Source organism: Schistocerca gregaria, chromosome 4 (assembly GCF_023897955.1).
Source record: "Schistocerca gregaria isolate iqSchGreg1 chromosome 4, iqSchGreg1.2, whole genome shotgun sequence".
Lineage (NCBI taxonomy): Eukaryota > Metazoa > Arthropoda > Insecta > Orthoptera > Acrididae > Schistocerca > Schistocerca gregaria.
Genome location: NC_064923.1, coordinates 276,073,286 through 276,091,806, shown reverse-complemented (window position 1 = coordinate 276,091,806; position 18,521 = coordinate 276,073,286). Strand labels below are relative to the sequence as shown.

The window sequence follows — 18,521 nt, the reverse complement described above, 5'->3', positions numbered from 1 at the left end:
CGCGGTGGCAGTGGTCATAATATTTTGGGTATTCAGTGTAACAGATCGTCGTGTCGAAACGTTATCAAAAAGAACCTGCATCTGTATCCTTACAGATTGTGTTATCAAAAAGGACCTGCATCTCTATCCTTACAGATTGTGTCGAAACGTTATAAAAAAGGACCTACATTTGTGTCCTTATCGATTTACTGTTGTGCACCAGTTAAAGTGTCCAGACAAACTTTTGTTGTTGAGTTGTGCGAGTAGTTTTTGAGTGGAGTAGAATAAGGACTCCTGGAGTCTCAGTTTTCTAGATGAGACCCTCGTTATACTGACAGGGTACGTCAAGTCACAGAACTTGCGTCATTACGCATCAGAAAATCTACCAGGACTTTGAAAACCGTTGCCTAACTCCAAGAATGGTGCTTCTCTGGTGTCCGGATTATAAAGCAATCTTTCAGCAAGCTGTTACTACTAAACGGTAGGCCCAGAAACCTTGCAATCCATATGTGGAGCAACTTGCACATTAAATAAAAACTGATCTTTTCTGAATTTTATATTACGAAAATGCCAAATAGTTAACGTTTTTAATTATGAAACTCTAAACAATTTGGCCTAACATTTTGTGAACTTCAGTAATGATTCAAAATGATACTAAAAGACAAACTGTTATGAACACTAACTGACTTTAATCTTACAAGTGTCGGTTTGGGGTGTTTTAGGTAATTTTCTCTAACTCTGAAAGTTTTTACATAATCTTCTTTTTAGTAACAAAGGACAGTATATTTACTTTTAACTAAATTGAATAATATTTAATATAATTTTTTAGATTCTTTGGGGCTTGAATATTCTGTCGCTCGAATTGACACAGGTACTGCTTCCCACAGGTAGGCCGAGCGGTTCTAGGCGCTTCAGTCCGGAACCACGCTGCTGCTATGGTCGCAGGTTCGAATCCTGCCTCGGGCATGGATGTGTGTGATGTCCTTAGATTAGTTAGGTTTAAGTAGTTCTAAGGTCTAGGGGACTGATGACCCCAGATGTTAAGTCTCATATTGCTCAGAGCAATTTAATTTCGACGGGCATTGCGGAGAGTAGTTGTAAAAAATTGTATGAAATCGGCAGAAGGAACCACTCGTGATCTCGAAGATGCTGCAGCAGTCCAGCCAGCACATTGATTGTGCGTAGGACGTTAAAAAGAATGGCGTACAACTGTCGAGCATCTTCTCATAAGCCGCACACACGGAAGCGCCAAAGAAACTGGTATGGGCATGTGTATTCAAATACAGAGATATGAAAACAGGCAGAATACAGCACAACGGTCGGCAACGCTTGTATATGACAAGTGCCTGGCGCAGTTGTTAGATCGGTTACTGCTGCTACAATGGCAGGTAACCAAGATTTAAGCGAATTTGAACGTGGTGTTATAGTCGGCGCACGAGCGGTGGGTCACAGCATCTCCGAGGTAGAGATGAAGTGGGGATTTTCCAGTACGATCATTTCACGAGTGTACCGTAAATACCAGGAATCTGGTACAACATCAAATCTCCGACATCGCTGCGGCCAGAAAAAGATCCTGCAAGAACGAGATCAACGACGACAGAAGGGAATCTTTCAACGGGACTGAAGTGCAATCCATCCGCAAATTCCTGCACATGTCAATGCTGCGCCATCAACAAGTGCCGGCGTGCGAATCATTCAACGAAACAACATTGATATAGGCGCTTTCGGAGCCGAAGGCCCATTCTTGTACCCTTGGTGGTTACACAAGGCTTTACACCTCGCCTCGGCTCGTCATATTAAACTGCTGATGACTGGTCGGACAAGTCTCGTTTCAGTTTGTATCGAGGGGATGGACGGGTACGTGTATGGAGACAACCTCATGAATCCATAGACCCTGTGTGTCAGCAGTTGACTTTTCAAGCTGATCGAGGCTCTGTAATGGTGCGGGGCGTGTGCAGTTGAAGTGAAATGGAACCCCTGAATGTCTAGATTCGATTCTGACAGGTGACACGTACGTAAGCATCCTATCTGATCACCTGCATCCATTCATGTCCATTGTGCTTTCCGACTGACTTGGGCAATTCTAGCAGGACAATGGGACACCCCACTCGTCCACAATTGCTGCAGAGTGGCTCCAGGGACACTCTTCTGAGTTTAAATACTTCCGCTGGCCACCAAACGCCTCAGACATGAACATTATTGAGCGTTCCTTGCAACGTGTTATTCAGGACAGATCTCCAGTCCCTCGTACTCTTACGGATTTATGGATAGCCCTGCAGGATTCATGGCGTCAGTTCCGCCCCCTCCCCCCCTCCCCCCCCCCCCCCCTCCCGTCATCACTACTTCAGATATTAGTCGAATCCATGTCACGTCATGCTGCGGCGCTTCTGCGAGCTCACGGGGTTCCTACGCTATATTAGGCAACTGTACTAGTTTCTTTGGCTCTTCAGTGTATTTCTGTAGTCAGTGCTGAGCAACGCTTGAGGCGGTGTAAAGAGCGACGCCATTGGCTAATGGATGACGAAAGATTCGGAATGACGGATCACACTATATACTTTTGCAATACAATACAAGACGGAGAATGTAACCTACCATCATGGGAGTGTCAAGAGTGAAATACGGAGGAGGCGGTGTTACGGTATGGGAGTGTTTTCGTGGTTAGGGTTCAGTCCCACTATTGCGCTTAAGAAAACGCTAAATGCGAAAGGATGTGAGCACACTTTACAGCATTGTGTGCTGCTTGGAATAGAGGAACAGTTTTGAGACGATGATTCATTGTATCTCCATAACAAAGCATCCCGTCATAAAGTGGCATCCGTGAGCTAATGGTTTGCCCACAGTCACGTTCCTGAAATGGATTGGCCTGCCCGGAGTATCGATCTGAAAACAATGAAATACCTTTGGGATTCGGTCTAGCCTCACTGTCCAACTACCTTCACTGGCTTCCGCTCCTGAGGAAGAACGTCGTCCAAAGACATTCAGACACACTGAAAGTGTTCCCAGCAAATAATCACCTTGTGATGTTGCAGTTCTTATGTTCGTGCTTGCCATGAACATAGGACAAGGAATTCCGCCTTATGCAAGAATCTTTTCGGGTTTGTTTTATCCAGACATGTTTCAGCACTTTTTGCGTTATCTTCAGTGGGTTATTTTATTTTCTTACTTACCCGAAGCTATTCGGTATTTATGTTTGTAGCTAGTCTGCTACACAATCTACAACTTCTCATGACTTTGATGTTGTAGTGTTTTCACGTAATGGTGACGAAACTGTGCCCATGTTTTGAAAATTCGGAGGAAGTGCAATTTCAAGCGACCATAGGTCACGAAATCAGCCAATTCACCTCGCCAACAACATATGAGAAAACATTACAACATCAAATCCGTGAGGAGTTGTAGATCGTGTAGCAGACTAGCTATCAATATAAATACCAATAGCTTCATGTAAGTAAGAAAGTAAAATAAGTCACTGAAAATAGCACAAAAAGTGCTGAAACACGTTCTGGGTAAAACAAAACTGAAAAGGTGTCTTGTATAAAGCGGGATTCCTCGTCCGTTGTTCCCAGCAAAATTCAAGCCGTCATAAAGGCGTGGACACGCGCTCTATTAATGTTCACTAATATGTGGGATATTTTATGGAAACTGAAACAGTGCGAAAAATTTATTTCTTCTTCTAAGTTAATGGATCTTTTTAAGTAAGACGAGAGTTAATGTCGCTAAGCACATATATTTCATGAGCAGCTGACATTTTTACATACACCGTGTAACGGAGCTAATGGGTCACCTTTTCGAAACCCTTTAATTGTCTCCCAGTGCGGCATAGAAGCTTGAAATTTGGCTCGAAGGTGCCTATAGCCTTCTGCTGTAATGGTGCAATGGCATGGCACCCTGCGACGTCACCTTGGGCTCGATGACGCTTCAGACAGCTAAGTGTCGACACATGCAAAAAAAAAAAAAAAAAAAAGGCCAGGCCTCAGAAGTTCATGTGCGATATAAGGTGGGTTAATGATGTCTCACTGACACAAAATTTCATCACAGGTTTGGCCGGCACCTCCGAATTCGTGTCACACGAGGAGAAGATCAACACATCCCCACTGACCCACTTAACAACCGTTCACCTGACACTTCTGCAATTGGAGGTCAGAAACTCGACATTGGGTAGTGTGCCGTATTTGTTATGTACACACAATGGTTCAGGAAAGAACAGCTGTTTCGTGTATGGACGGATCAGAGAAAAATTGGTAAGCTTATGTGTCGCTTCTCCAAAATATTTAAAATAAAGCAGTTTTTTTATTTTTTGAAACATTATTCATGGAAACAAAAGCGGTCGGAAAGCCCTAGTAAAATATGAAATTATACATTATGCCGTCAAAAATGTTTTTAATTAAATTTTTTACAGACTTTTTATGTTTTCACTTAATGACGTAAGAAGAGAATGGCCGATGTTATGCCGTAATGTATTGTGTGTGTGTGTGTGTGTGTGTGTGTGTGTGTGTGTGTGTGTGTGTCTGGAGAGGAAAGAGGAGGCAGGAAGGGACAGCTGCCTATGAGAAACGATGTGTAGGCGACGTTTTGTTCAGCTGAGAATGGGATAGATAGAGCGTTGAGTTGGCACGACTGCTCACGCAAGGTTACTAAAATGTGTGATAATTTGACTTTAAGTACAAATTGAAATTAATCACTGGAAGGAAAACTGTTAAAGTTAATAGGAGCAGACGGCCACTGTTGATGGTGGATGCATCTTTGTTAGTGGCCAAGCTGACTTCTAGAAAAATGCTATAAAATTTATAAATACCGTCAGTTTGCGGGGACAGTATCCGTCACTTACAGGTGAAACGGAATCATAGTTTGGTGACTGTGGCCAGGTCATTATTAAGGTTTCGCGCTTGCATTCACGTTGGCAAAACGCTTCGGATGATCGGCAATTAATTTCAAGTACGCTGCAGCAAGTTATAAACGAATAAATTGCAGAATACTAATTGTAGTCGGCCATTGAGTCTCCACGCCACGATCGGTTAAGCTCTTAAATGGTCGTTGACTGTAACAATGAAGCATAAAAACATTTCATGTATCAAATATCTGTTAGAAAAACTATTAAAAGAGAGCTTATGAGACTTAACTAATTTACGATAATTTAAATGCAAATGATTATAAAGATAATACATGACACTTGCAGCACATTTGTCTACACTAAAGGAAGATTAATTAATGATAAGCAAAGAACACAGCTATAGTGCGTCCTGTCAGCATAAAAGCTACCAGACAAGAGGGAGAGAGATACTAGCAGGAAAGCTCTTCATTTACTCTCCAAAACGAAACGAATACGTTACAGTCGATCACAGTAAGCCACAGGCTGACGATCTTTGAAATATTATTTTTGAAACAATAATTACATTTCACAAAATTAATTTAGGTAAATTATTTAGACTTGAAGTTATTTACAGTAAATAAATAGACATGTGTACATTTTCATGCTTTCCGTTGTGTTTGTGACGTAAAGTTTACATGAAATTACGTGGATCTTCCATGTAATGACTCAGGGTAGGCATGCAGGAGGGGCAAAGGCCCTACTTTATCTATTTTCCGCAGGTTCTCCATGACTGCTGCTCAGTGACGAAGCGTGAGGTATTCGTTAACAGTAATAGCTTTTACAAAATTGTAGAAAGTAACAGTATTATTGTTGTAATTATTCTTGTTATTATGTTATTGTTTACGATTATCCGTTTTTGTATCGGGTCAGCCTGCCCTAGTATTACAATGAATAATGCCATACGTTGTCTATTAAAGTACAAGGCCCAACCTCGTTAAGATGAGGCCAATTGAGCGATATCGGATAGTCGGAAAACGCTTGTTATTATATCTGCATGAATAAGCACGATATTACAAGTTCCGCTACTCGCAGTTTTATTTATATTTGAGGTCAGTTCTGCGATCCTTCTTGCCGAAAGCTTCAATCTCGGAGTCGTAGAATGACACTTGTTTCACGGACCAGAGCAGTTGTTTTTCAGTGGACAACAAGGCAAGGTGAAAGTCTGGTTTGCAACTGCGTACTTCGAAGATAATATTCATTATGCTTCTAACATTTAATATCAAGGCATTGCTAATAAAAATCTGTCCACGTACTGCCAAATTTAATACGTATCCATACAGATGTAATATTGTTGGAATTTTTGTGTCGTTTCCTCAATTTGTTGAAATTGTTCATGCCACTCATGCCATCTTTTGTCCACAACATATCGGAGGAAAACAAAACACATGGCCGACAGTACATTTTTGTGTCTCTCTACTGCCACATAAACATTTGCAAGAGTAGTACTAAGATTCTTGGAGAATACGTATCGTGTAAGTCTAGGGACCGATGACCTCAGCAATTTACTCCATCTGGAACGTACCACAAAACTGCAAATTTTACTGTGGATTTGGTGGAGGCCGTCTTTGTTTGATCACGTCACTGTTCCCCTTAAAAGTAAGTCCTCCAAATAGATGTTTACACAGGCTTACCAGCACGCATCTACGATCTGATATGTTTGTATCCTTTGAGGCGCCCGCTACTTCGTCCATGTTGCTTCAGCAACCCAGTTTCACATACGCGCAGAAACTAATTTAAAAACATTAAAAATAGACTTGTTTACTAAAGCTACAGTGAATAAATAATAATATGTACTAAAAACTGTGAAACACTAAAATATGTACCCCGATTTATATCCGAACATTTTCAGCACTGTAGCGCGCGCGAAAGAAAAACACACGTGTCTTTACAAGAGCTAGAGAATCGTAGGCGCTACACGATTATCAGCTGCCCTTAACAACTGCACAGCCCCTCTCCTCTTTCTGTAGTGGAAGAGAGACAGGGCATGGGCCTTGCAATGGCATACATGCGCACCGTTAATCGTTGTTGTTGAGAAGTTACAAGAGTGTAGGACGTAGCTGACCAGCCCCTGTGACCTGTGACAAACTGGTGCGAAAACGTTTGATGTCTTAAATGCCCTCGGGTTAACAGTGCGTTATAGAAGAATGAAGCATACCCACAACTGAAAATGTCGAAAAAATATACACGGTGTATCAAAAAGAATCATCCGATTTGGCACGTCTATATTTCTGATACTAATAAACATATACAACTATTTTTGTTTTTTGATGAATGGGAAACTCAAATAGTTTCTTTCATACCCTTTCATAGGCGTTCAATAGGCTCCCCTTGAGATGCACGGCATTTGTCAATGCGGAATTCAAGTTGTTCCCACACTGTAGTGAGCATGTCTTGAGTTAGAGCTTCCACAGCTGCTGTTATGCGATGTCTCAGTTCATTCATTGTTGTTGGTAACGGAAATACATGAACAGAGTCTTTTGTAAACACTCACGGTTCACCTTCCCATTTAAATGGAATATTGCCTCGTCACTAAACAGAAAACTGCCATTCTCCATCTCGCCATGAACGAAATTACATAACTCTACACGTTGTTGTTTGTCAGCTTCACGAAGAGCTTGCAGTGGCTGAATTTTGTATGGTTTCATGTGTAAACGTCGACGCAATACACGCCAGACTGACATGGGAACATGTTGAGCTGTCGAGCTGCACGGCGAACGGATTTCTGCGGACTCCTTGTGAAACTGACTGATGTGTTCGACGTCTGTGTCACACACTCGGGACGGCCCGGCGATTTGCCTTTACACAAACAATCTGTTCCTCGGAATTGTTCATGCCATCGTCTAATGTTCTGTGCTGTCGGAGGATCCACACCGTACCTAGTAGGAAAGTCACCCTGAACAGTTATTACTGACCCGCAAAGTGCAAAACGTAGAACACAAAACACTTACCGTTGTCCCGACACCATTTTCACAAGAACTGAAGTAGCGCCCCGGCCCGGTTGACCGAGCGGTTCTAGGCGCTACAGTCTGGAACGGCGAGACCACTACAGTCGCAGGTTCGAATCCTGCCTCGGACATGGATGTGTGCCATGTCCTTAGGTTAGTTAGGTTTAAGTAGTTCTACGTTCTAGGGGACTGATGACCTCAGACGTTAAGTCCCATAGTGCTCAGAGCCATTTGAACCATTTTTTGAAGTAGCACACATTGTTGCTGCCTAGCGGGAACCATGCAAAACTCTAGAGTTTGCACTTACCAACAGTACGTTGTTCACCCACATGTCTCAACTAACACAATAGTTATGATTTTTTTTAAAAAATCGGATGTTCTTTTCGATACACCCTATATACCAATAATGTTTAAATGCAATAAAATGCGCCTTATATCTAAATGTAATCGGCGATTACAGCACTTACTAGCACGCCTCGCCCCTACTACCGTTACGCTCCTGAGCATTCTGACGTCACGTGCTGCTGACAACCCAATCTGCAACGTGAAACGAGAGCTTTCGTTCTCAGCCTGCTGTTTGAATATTCAACATCAGTTCGTCTGAATAGTCAGATTCTCAGTTCTCGGATTGCCTAGTACTAGGATAGATGGATAATTATGTCAGTTTCTGGCGCTAGAATTCTTCTAAGTTTTGGTGTACTGGCATAAAGAAATGACTGATTGTAAACAAGAGGCACAAAGTTAATTGGTTTTGCCATCTGAACATAGTTTCTACACGTTATTGTGACAGAGCTGTACGGTCTTTCAGACCCTCAACTTCACGGTACTCCAGAAAAGTAAAACCAGAATCAAAGAAGGTACAAACGAGCAACAGTTCAGCCATTTCTCTTAATGAGACTGCAGCTACATGGTAGTTAATGTTGAGAAGAATGTGAGCGATATGGTGTGTTTTGGCAGTGCTTATTGAACTTCGTGTTGCATATATGCACGCTTGCCCTTACAGTCTTCAGTCAAATGAAATCTTAAATTTTAGTATGGAAAGTATAGTAGGTATCTGATTACTAATTAGTAATATTACATAGTTCACAGGATTAATAAATTGTACCTGAGTACCTAGTAAGTGAGTGAATATCATAGAAACTACGCTGAAAAGCCAAAGACATTGATACGCCTGCCTAATATAGTCTAGGGCCCCCGCAAGTGCCACAACGTGACGTGGCATGGACTCGACTAATGTCTGAAGTAGTGTTGGAGGGCACTGACACTATGAATGCCGCAGGCTGTCCATAAATCCGTGAGAATACAGGGGTGGAGATCTCTTCTGAACAGCACGTTGCAAGGCATCCCAGATATGCTCAATAATGTTCATGTCTGTAGAGTTTGGTGCCCAGCGGAAATGTTTAAACTCAGAAGAGTGTTCCTGGAGCCACTCTGTAGCAATTCTGGACGTGTGGGATGTCGCATTGTCCTGTGTCGGAATGCACAATGGACATGGACGGATGGAGGTGATTAGACAGGAAGCTTACGTACGTTCCACCTGTCAATAGTCTTATCTAGACGTATCAGGGGTACTATAGCACTCCAACTGCACGCACCCCACTCCATTGGAGAGCCTCCCGCAGCTTGAACTGACATGCAGGGTCCATGGATTCATGAGGTTGTCTCCATCACCATAGGCATCTATCCACACGATACAGTTTGAAACAAGAGTCGTCTGACCAGGCGACATGTTTCCAGCCATCAACAGTCTAATGTCAGTACTGATGGGCCTAGATGAACCGTAAAGCTTTGTGTCGTGCAGTCATCAAGGGTACATGAGTCGGCATTCAGCTCCGAAAGAGCCCATATCAATGATGTTTCATTGAATGGCTCACATGCTGACACTTGTTGATTGCGCAGCATTGAAATCTGCAACAATTTGCGGAAGTGTTCCACTTCTGTCAGGTTGAACAATTCTCTTCAGTCATTGTTGGTTCCATTGCAGCAACATGTTTCCCCTACAAGGCAATGTTGGAGAGCTGATGCTTTATCAGATTCCTGATATTTATGGTACATTTGTGTAATGGTCGTACAAGAAAATCAAATCCCCACTTCATCGCTACCTTGGAGATGCTGTGTCCCATCACTTGTATACCAACTATGACACCAAATTCAAACTCACTTAAATCTTGGTAACCTGTCACTGAAGCAGCAGTAACTAATCTAACAAGTGCGGCAGATACTTGTTGTCTTATTGCTGACCGCAGTGCTGTATTCTGCCTGTTTACATATCTCTGTATTTGAATACGCGTGTCTACACCAGTTCCTTTGGCGCTTCAATAGCCTATATATCCATGCTATTACAATAAAAATGTATCTCAGTCTAGATTACAAGGTTCTCGGGCATACTGCCACATGCAATCATCGAAGGTTCACCATATTTCAGTGAACAACCATTCAACAATTGCATCTAGCAGTATATCTGAGAATCTTGGAAGCATCATATATGCTGGGAAAGCCGAAGATCACATATGTATCAGCTTTTTTTTCTGGAGAAACGAAGTTCATGTATGTGTAATGTAGCTACATTTCCCTTTCCAGTTCACAAAATGAAAATACATTCTTGCTATGGGTTTTTCAGCTGCTGCATCCTCAGAGGCCTATTATTGATTGTGAAATATCATGATAACTGACAAGAAGGGTAAGTGTAAGTGTAGTAATGAAGTTAAGTATAAATACAAGTGTCCAGATTTTTTTGTCTTCAAAATCTGGTCAGCTTACTCCGACCCATTAATAATCTCAGTAAAATAAAAAATAATCTCACCTGTACCAAATATGTGTGTATCTCACTTTCAACTTCATTAGTATTTCTTCAGCCATCAGAGGAAAAAGTAATTGCTGGGAGACAAATTGAGTGAATACAGCAGATGAAGAAACCCTTCAAAGCACATTTGCAACAGCAATATCATTCATTCATAATAGAATACTGTTTCATTGCATTTTACATTTGTTATATATATCAGGGAAGGGTCTCTAACATGTGAGATGGATATACATTTTATTTAAGAGCTATAGGCCTACACCAAAATGGCTTTACACTATGAAATATTAGTGTGTTAAATGTTAATTATAATGTAAACTGAAACATTAATGTTTAGAATTTCTGTGAAGGTACCCCTTAATGGAGTTGAAGATGTTACCCAACTCTCGTCTTTAATTCAGTCTTAAGCCCTACAACATTACTCACATTTTAATGATATACTCTGGCATGTTGTCGAGTACATGTGTGCCAATGTATCCAAACTCATTTCTGCACCTGAGAAGAAGTTGTTATTGATTCTCCTACCAGTATTATTTTCATGTTTTGTAGCATTTTCGGAAAAGGAAATATTTAGAATGACAGTGGAAATTAATGAGTACCTACATATATCATGAAGCAGGCTTCAAAATGCTAGAGAGTTTTAAAAATAAATAAATAAGTTTATATAAAGAAGACTCTGACAGATATTGCAGAACTAACAACACAAGTAACTCTTATATACCATGTCTCTTTTATGAAAATATAGCCTCCGTAATTCATTCCTGAATGTAAATATGCAGCATGAACTAGTTTCTTCACAATTAAATCACCATTATTGATAATCGTTTGTACTGTAAATTAGCTGAATGAAAGCAATTTATTAATTTTAGGATTTCAATTAAGTTTTGATGTATTTGTAGTGTCAAAAAATGTAATGCCATCAGCCTCTTGTATGTCATGGTTTTGAGTATAGCTGGTGGATATCTATGAAAAGTAATGAATTGTATATGCTGAGACTAGGCAGAATTTAATGATAATACAGTTACCTTGAATCACCTGTTGATATTTTCTAGTAACACATTAGCTGCCTTTTAAGTAACATAGCAGATACTAAATTTTATTTCTAAACTGTCATGAAAAGGTACAAGCTTTACCGGGGGCCAAAGTCAGGCTCCCGTGACCAGATACAGTGAGCAAGTGTGTTTGAGTTGTGCTTGTGTGAATGTGTGTGTGTTTTCTCTTTTGGAAGAACATTGTAAATATTTTAGCAGTCTTTTACATTGTGCCTGTCTATGACTCAACACCTCCTCTATGTGGTGAGTAGCAATACATACATTTCACACTGTTTTTAAATTCTTGTACAAACTTATTTATTTAATCTTTACCCATGGACACTAACTGATAATTTTCATTTGATAGTGTTAGGGTACACATACAATTTTATACAGTAAATCTACAGTAAAGAAAACAGAATTACAGTTTACAGGCACACAATAGGTTATCACTCATTTTCTCTTACAATGAACTGCTAACATTTAATTTGATATTTAATTCTTACTTATAATACACATTCTTAACAGTTTCCCACTAATGGAAAGAAGATGTTTTAATTCCCCTCTTTTAACCTGGGGATGGCCATATATGCCAAAGTAGTTATTGCAGTGTTGCCTTTTTTAGCTGTAAACTAGAAAATACCTTGTAATAGGTGTTCAGCTGCAAACATTAGCCTTATATTAGAATCCAAATAACTCCTTAATCACTTTCAATAGGCATTTATGAGATATTCCACCATTAACCTGAAGGTGCTTGATGTAGCTATACAGCAATTGAATATGGATCAGCTAACAGGATTCATCTGTGACATCAAGAATCATAATTAATAAAATATTCTGGGCTATTATTGGATGGATTTTCCATTAAAACCCAACATTTCATTTGGCTCCATCTGCAGAGGACATTTTCAAGAGTGATCATAGCTTTTTTGAATGTCCGATTTACACCCTGGCTCACTGTTAACTGCTGCAAAATTCCGTTTACATGGGCTCCCGTAGAATGGCATGACATCACATCCTTTGAATACCCAGACACAATAAGCTGTTGTCGATTGCTGTCATCCACTGTTGCTTCCTCCCCATGGGGGAAGGCTTATACACATCTTCTTCAGCATCAGGATCCAGACATCATTCAGTTTCACATCCTACTTTCTACTGGAATTCCTGGAGCATTTAATAATCTGAATGGCCTCTCTGTATAAGCATTCATGGTATCTGCTTGTGGCTGCCAGTGTTTGAGTCCTATCAAAATGAATATGGTGGTTTCCTGACTACAAAGCATGTTTCTTAACAGATGATCTGTCAGTCTTTCCACTTCTGTAGTTGCCCTTGTGCTCTTCTTGTCACTTTTAACTGTTGTTGTTGTAGTATCCACATACACCTCCTCAATCTACACAGAATTCTATACGTTTTTACCTTTTCCAGCAGTTTGCAAGAATCCTTGACCAATTTTAGACATAGCTGTATCTTCTGGGTGGGTTTGTAGATTACCATGATGTTCTGTTTTCCCAAGATTTTTCCTATGCAGTCAGTAATGTTGTTAATGAAAGGCAGGAAAACTTTTAATTTCACAGGCATCTGTGCATTGCTATAATTTATGTGCAGTGGTTGAATAACTGTTCTTGAGTAATGCATTGGTAATGTGTTTTAATTCCGTGTCAAGCAGCTGTGATTTACAGATGTTCCTTGTTCTATCCACAAACCTTTTTTTTTATGTCTCGCTTTTGTTATGGGAGATGGTACAAATCCTGATGCAGGTAATGGTCTGTGTGCATGGGTTTTCGGAAAATAGCCAGAATATTTTATTAACTGTGAGATTTCCGGCTGTGAAAGTTTACATTGTACAATTACAATATCAAGAATGCCTATTATAGTTCCTAAAGCCCAATATAGTCAGTCAGATCCACACACAGGACTTCCAATGATACTTTCTGATATTTTTATGGTTTCCCCTCCCAAATTATCATACATGCAGACATGGTGACTTCCTGTCAGATTAGTTTCACACAAAAGAATGATGTTGCTCATGAAAGCATTTTAAATGTCATCCTGTTTTAATAACTGCAAAGAGCTAGTAATGTGCCCTATTCAGCATCCCTTATTTATGGAGAGTTTTCCAACTTCCTAATCTTCTTCCAGTTAAGACACTGGAAGGGTTGACAGAAAGTATTGGTTTATACTATAGAAAACTATTTTAACAGCCTTCAGAAAGCAATAATATCCTTTGGGAACCATGCAAATAACTTCTTTTAGAAATAAGGTGTGGCAAATACTGATGTTTTAGAGCAGTGCTGGAATGAAAATCCATCCTGACTTCTTAAGAGGACAAGAATTGAAAATAGTAAACAGAAGGATGTTTTCAAAATATAAATTTTAAACTTTTTTTTTAATATAAGTTAACATCTGATTTAAAACAAGGTACCTAATTCACTACTCAGTGGTCTTCTTCAACTATGTATTCAGGTTTCAACTTCCCAACAAGATTACTTTCATTATGGCTGAGCCAGACATGATCCTGAGGGTGCTGGACGAGATCAGACATCATCACTTGAAAAAACTTATCATTTGCTTTGATTCCCTTGATATTCTACAGCTACTACTGGTTGGTTTGAAGAACGTTTCTGGACAATTCGAGCAAACGGTTTGGCCATCCAGATCACCTGACATGAATACCATTGAACATATATGGCCAAATGGGGCATAATCAAGAGGTCAGTTCATGCACAAAAAACTGCATCAGCAACACTTTTGTAATTCTAGATAGCTATAGAGGCAGCATGGATCAATATTTCTGCAGGGGACCTCCAATGACTTGTTGAGTCCATGCCATGTCAAGTTGCTGCACAACGCCGGTCAAAACGAGGTCTGACATTAGGAGTTATCCATGACTCTTGTCACTTCAGTATAAAGGGGCTTACAGGGATAACAGTGTGTCAGTCCTTTGCAGGCTGTCAACTCTCTGTTGAGTTAAAGAGCCACTACACAAATGGGATATGAGGAGGGGCTGGTAGTGAGGAACAAGAAGCCAAGGCTGGTAAAACCACAGTTTGACTGGTCAGTCAGGTGAGATGAAATCGTGATAGCACATCTCTGAATAGGGGACTCTCCATTAATACGTGACTTTACACTCCAGGTACAGACACACAAGTGTATAGTGCTCTTATGGTGTGTGGTTTGCTGTATGCAACATATGTTATATGGTTCACTGTATGTCACACATTAAATGAGTGCACCTCTTGGTTTTACAAGAGGACAAAAGTATACTAAGTGAACTCCTGCACTACATTTTATGTGACAATGGTACAGGTATGGAAAAACTTTCAGAATTTTATATATTTTCTGAACTCTAACATCAGGTTGGAGGTTTTATCAAATTGCAGAGAGACAGGAGTATTTGTTTTTAGTCCAGCATTCCACCACACAGATCACTTTTGCCATATAATTTTATACCAAAGTCTCTGCAGTTTCTCCCATTTTCACTACAAGTTTTAGAACTAACAGTTAACGTGCTTTACTCTTTGTAAAAAAAATTTACTGATGTGGGGGGATTCAAGAAATGTCATATTTTACCTATATGAGAAATTCTTCATGTTTATCATTTTTATTCAGCTGAGCTCCATAATATTTTTATTGGCACTATGCAGTTGGCTATCATACATTTAAACACTCCATTCTCCTCAAGACCAGCAACAGCATCACCATCACCATCATCTGCATAGGTGTGGTGGAACAGACACACATATATTTTACAAAAGTCGGCATCACTCATTTTGCACAGTAAATTTGTTTTATACTGTTTCATCACTAGTGCACATGTAAGACCAGTGAATAAACCTGTAATGTTCCCAGCATAATTTTCACTTTATCTGATGTTCAATAAAACTTTTACATTTTTTTGATTGCAGCAAATTGATACCAACAAGGATGGTGTGGTGACTATCGATGAACTGGTGGAATGGTGCTCACGAGATGAGCGCATTCTGCAGTCACTGGAGACTCTCGACACTGTCTTGTGATCCTTGCTGCTTCAAGAGACTCTGATGTCCTCTTTGTCCATGGTGGTTTCTACTCCACTTCTATCAACACCAGTCTTGGAACGCAGCAGTCTGGTAACATGACGCAGTCCGGCATCTACAGTGCCTGCCACCTGTTGGCAAGTACTGTAAATAAAACATTCAGTGCTGTGAACAGTTGGCGATCAACAGACGTAGAGGGAATGGTGCAGTTATGTGGGCAATATTATCATGAGATAGCATAACACAATCCCTCCTTCCCAGCAACACCACCAAATAAACTTTTCAATGCTGTTTCAGCCAATGTACAACGGAACCCTGCTCGTGAGTGAAAAGAAGTATGCTCACTAGGTTTCCACCTGCTAGATTGACACCACTGAGAACTTCCACTTCCTATTTGCTGAAGCAGATTAACGTTGTTATGATTGTTTCCATCACTTTTGCTACATTTTGTGAAAAATACAAGATGCTTACATGTGTGTGTGAGTGTGTGTGTGTGTGTGTGTGTGTGTGTGTGTGTGTGTGTCTGACCTGTACATTTTTAGCCTTTTGCAGTGCCATTAAACTAGAGTGAAGCTCAAAACTTCAAAAATAATTAATCTTCTCTGCTGGAAACTTTTTCACAGTTTGCAGTAGTGTGCAGTTTTTATGAGTTCAGCAGAGCTTCTGGCCATTTGCCATTAATCTGCGCATGTAAATATGAAATACGCTGAACATAAGCCTGAAACTATCCAAATTGTGCATTTTAGTAGCAATTATAGGGTAAAATAAAATTATTTCTTGCTGAATGACTGCTTTTCAGGTGTAAAAACTCGATTCTTTTAAACTGATGCAGTAGAATTTTTTACACAATTTCTGTGTTCACAGAAACATTGAACACAAATGTACAATCATTGTAAAGTTGATGCATTAAGATTCACTGTGTACACAGAACTCAATGAAAATGGAGTACAGTAATGGAAAATGCTATATGTCAGTATTGCCTGCTTACCGTAATTAGTCAAACGGGTCTTACAAAGGTAGAATGAAAAAAATTTCAAAAGCTCCCTTTACCTAAAGTGCGGAAAGAAAACTAAAGGGGGGTGCTTCCATTGGAGACAAAGTGTATATATTTTTTTTTTTGCTTTGTACATTAATATTGTTTCTTGCTGACTTTGAAATGCAGTCATTTAGACACTTAACTGAACTGTAAATAAAATTTAAAAGCTATTTATGAACAGTATTGGCGTTTGCTTCTAGCAATAACCACTCTTCTCGGAGCAACTAAAATATGAATATTCAGTATTATGTGAGAATCGAAGTGCCCATCTAATAGTGAATCAGAAAGAAATGAACCTGAATTATAATGCTGTCACCTCTGGTATCTCATACAAAGATCATTGTTATGAATTAAAACCCTGAAATTATAAGATATGTTAATTAAGCACTTACTGTGAAGGAAAACAAAATTCTCTGAAATAGAAACAAAGTTATTTGTGCAGACTGTGTTCATATACATGTCATTCAAAGTTTCTTTACTACTTCTTGTGAAGATTTGTTTCTAATATTTGAATAATTGTTCTTACTTCCATAACTTTTTAACTTTGTGTGTAAATGGCCTCTCTTGAGAATAGCATCTGCAGTACTACTTCATGCTTCTCATTTCGGTAGACTGAATGAGTGAGTGCTATAGTAGTGTCATCACCTCTTTTGTTACGTAAAATCTCATTTCCCTTTTTTTCTTTTCTTTTTTTCCCCCAGCTGTGCAATCGACATAGACACAGTCAATGCCAGTTTATGAGATTGTCCTGGTCTGTGTGAAAGTGTTATTTCAAATACACAAAAATCTCCACATAATTAGCTGGAATATCAATCAGTTATGAGTGTAATGTTTATGTTTGGACTTCTAGTTAGAGCACTTAGGTAAGATTCATTCAAAGGAAATTCCACTGTTTTTTTTTTTTTTTAGAAACTAAGCATTCATCCTTGATGGGCATTTTGGTGGCTAAAATGGCCAGTTTATTAAAAAACTCACAATAATCTTTCTTGGCAATAAGAAGAGCTTTAAACAGAGAGCTCCATATAGTAGTGATGGTACTTAGGTCACAGTTTTAAGACACTGTGCAGATAATAGACATTAAACTTTTTTATTCTGACTATGACCCTTAATAGAAATTGCCTCTCCAGTATGGCTTACATATGGTAGTTGTACCTGTCCTCTTCTGTGATATGTGGGTTGCTCCAGATAGACTGAACCTCATGTCAGCTCACCTCACCTGAGTCTTTCATTAGGTTGTAAATACAAATGAGCTGCAACAGTGACCTCATGTCCGGCAGCCAGAGTTGATTGTAATCACCAGTGTTTTGCTACTGTGTGTGTTGTGTCTTGTTCCATTACAAGATCATATGACATTATGTGTGAAGACTGTATAACTTGTACAGCAATTAGAGAAACTATAACTTTTTTTCATATGAACCAATGAAAAAATGCAGCAGGCAGGTGGACCACAGCAATTTGAAATTTCTGATGAATTTTCTCTGGATCGTGCATTTGAGCAAAGATGATACTTTGACTCTAACAGAATTATATGTTTAAAAGGACAATTGACACACATGCTCATAAAGAAAAGTATTCCAAAATGGGAGTGAGAACTATGTATTATGTGTTTGAAAAGGTAATGTTTTGAGGAGCCAATAACTATTAAATACTCATGGAAAATAGTAACTGGTTTCTCAATTTCTAATTATAAATACAGAAACAGCACTTGCAGTTTGGTCAATATGCCATTGCTTATTAGAAGAATGCAAACTTTCATCTCATGTCTTCGTCGGCCCAAAGCCCGAATGATTCTATAGATATCATAACTTTTCCATGTTTGTACTACTCTTCAAATTCATGTTAGTATG

The 18,521-nt window shown here is 39.5% G+C and overlaps 1 protein-coding gene across 1 annotated transcript in view; it reads left to right on the top strand.

Annotated features, from left to right (window-relative positions):
- LOC126267195 (Kv channel-interacting protein 4-like) overlaps positions 1-17,581 on the top strand; it is an 816,550-nt gene extending 798,969 nt beyond the window's left edge. Inside the window, exon 6 of the mRNA XM_049972164.1 lies at positions 15,528-17,581. Coding sequence (XP_049828121.1) covers positions 15,528-15,638 — 111 coding nt within the window. The 3' untranslated portion in view covers positions 15,639-17,581. The remainder of the gene's footprint in view (positions 1-15,527) is intronic.
- The last annotated feature ends 940 nt before the right edge of the window (positions 17,582-18,521 follow it).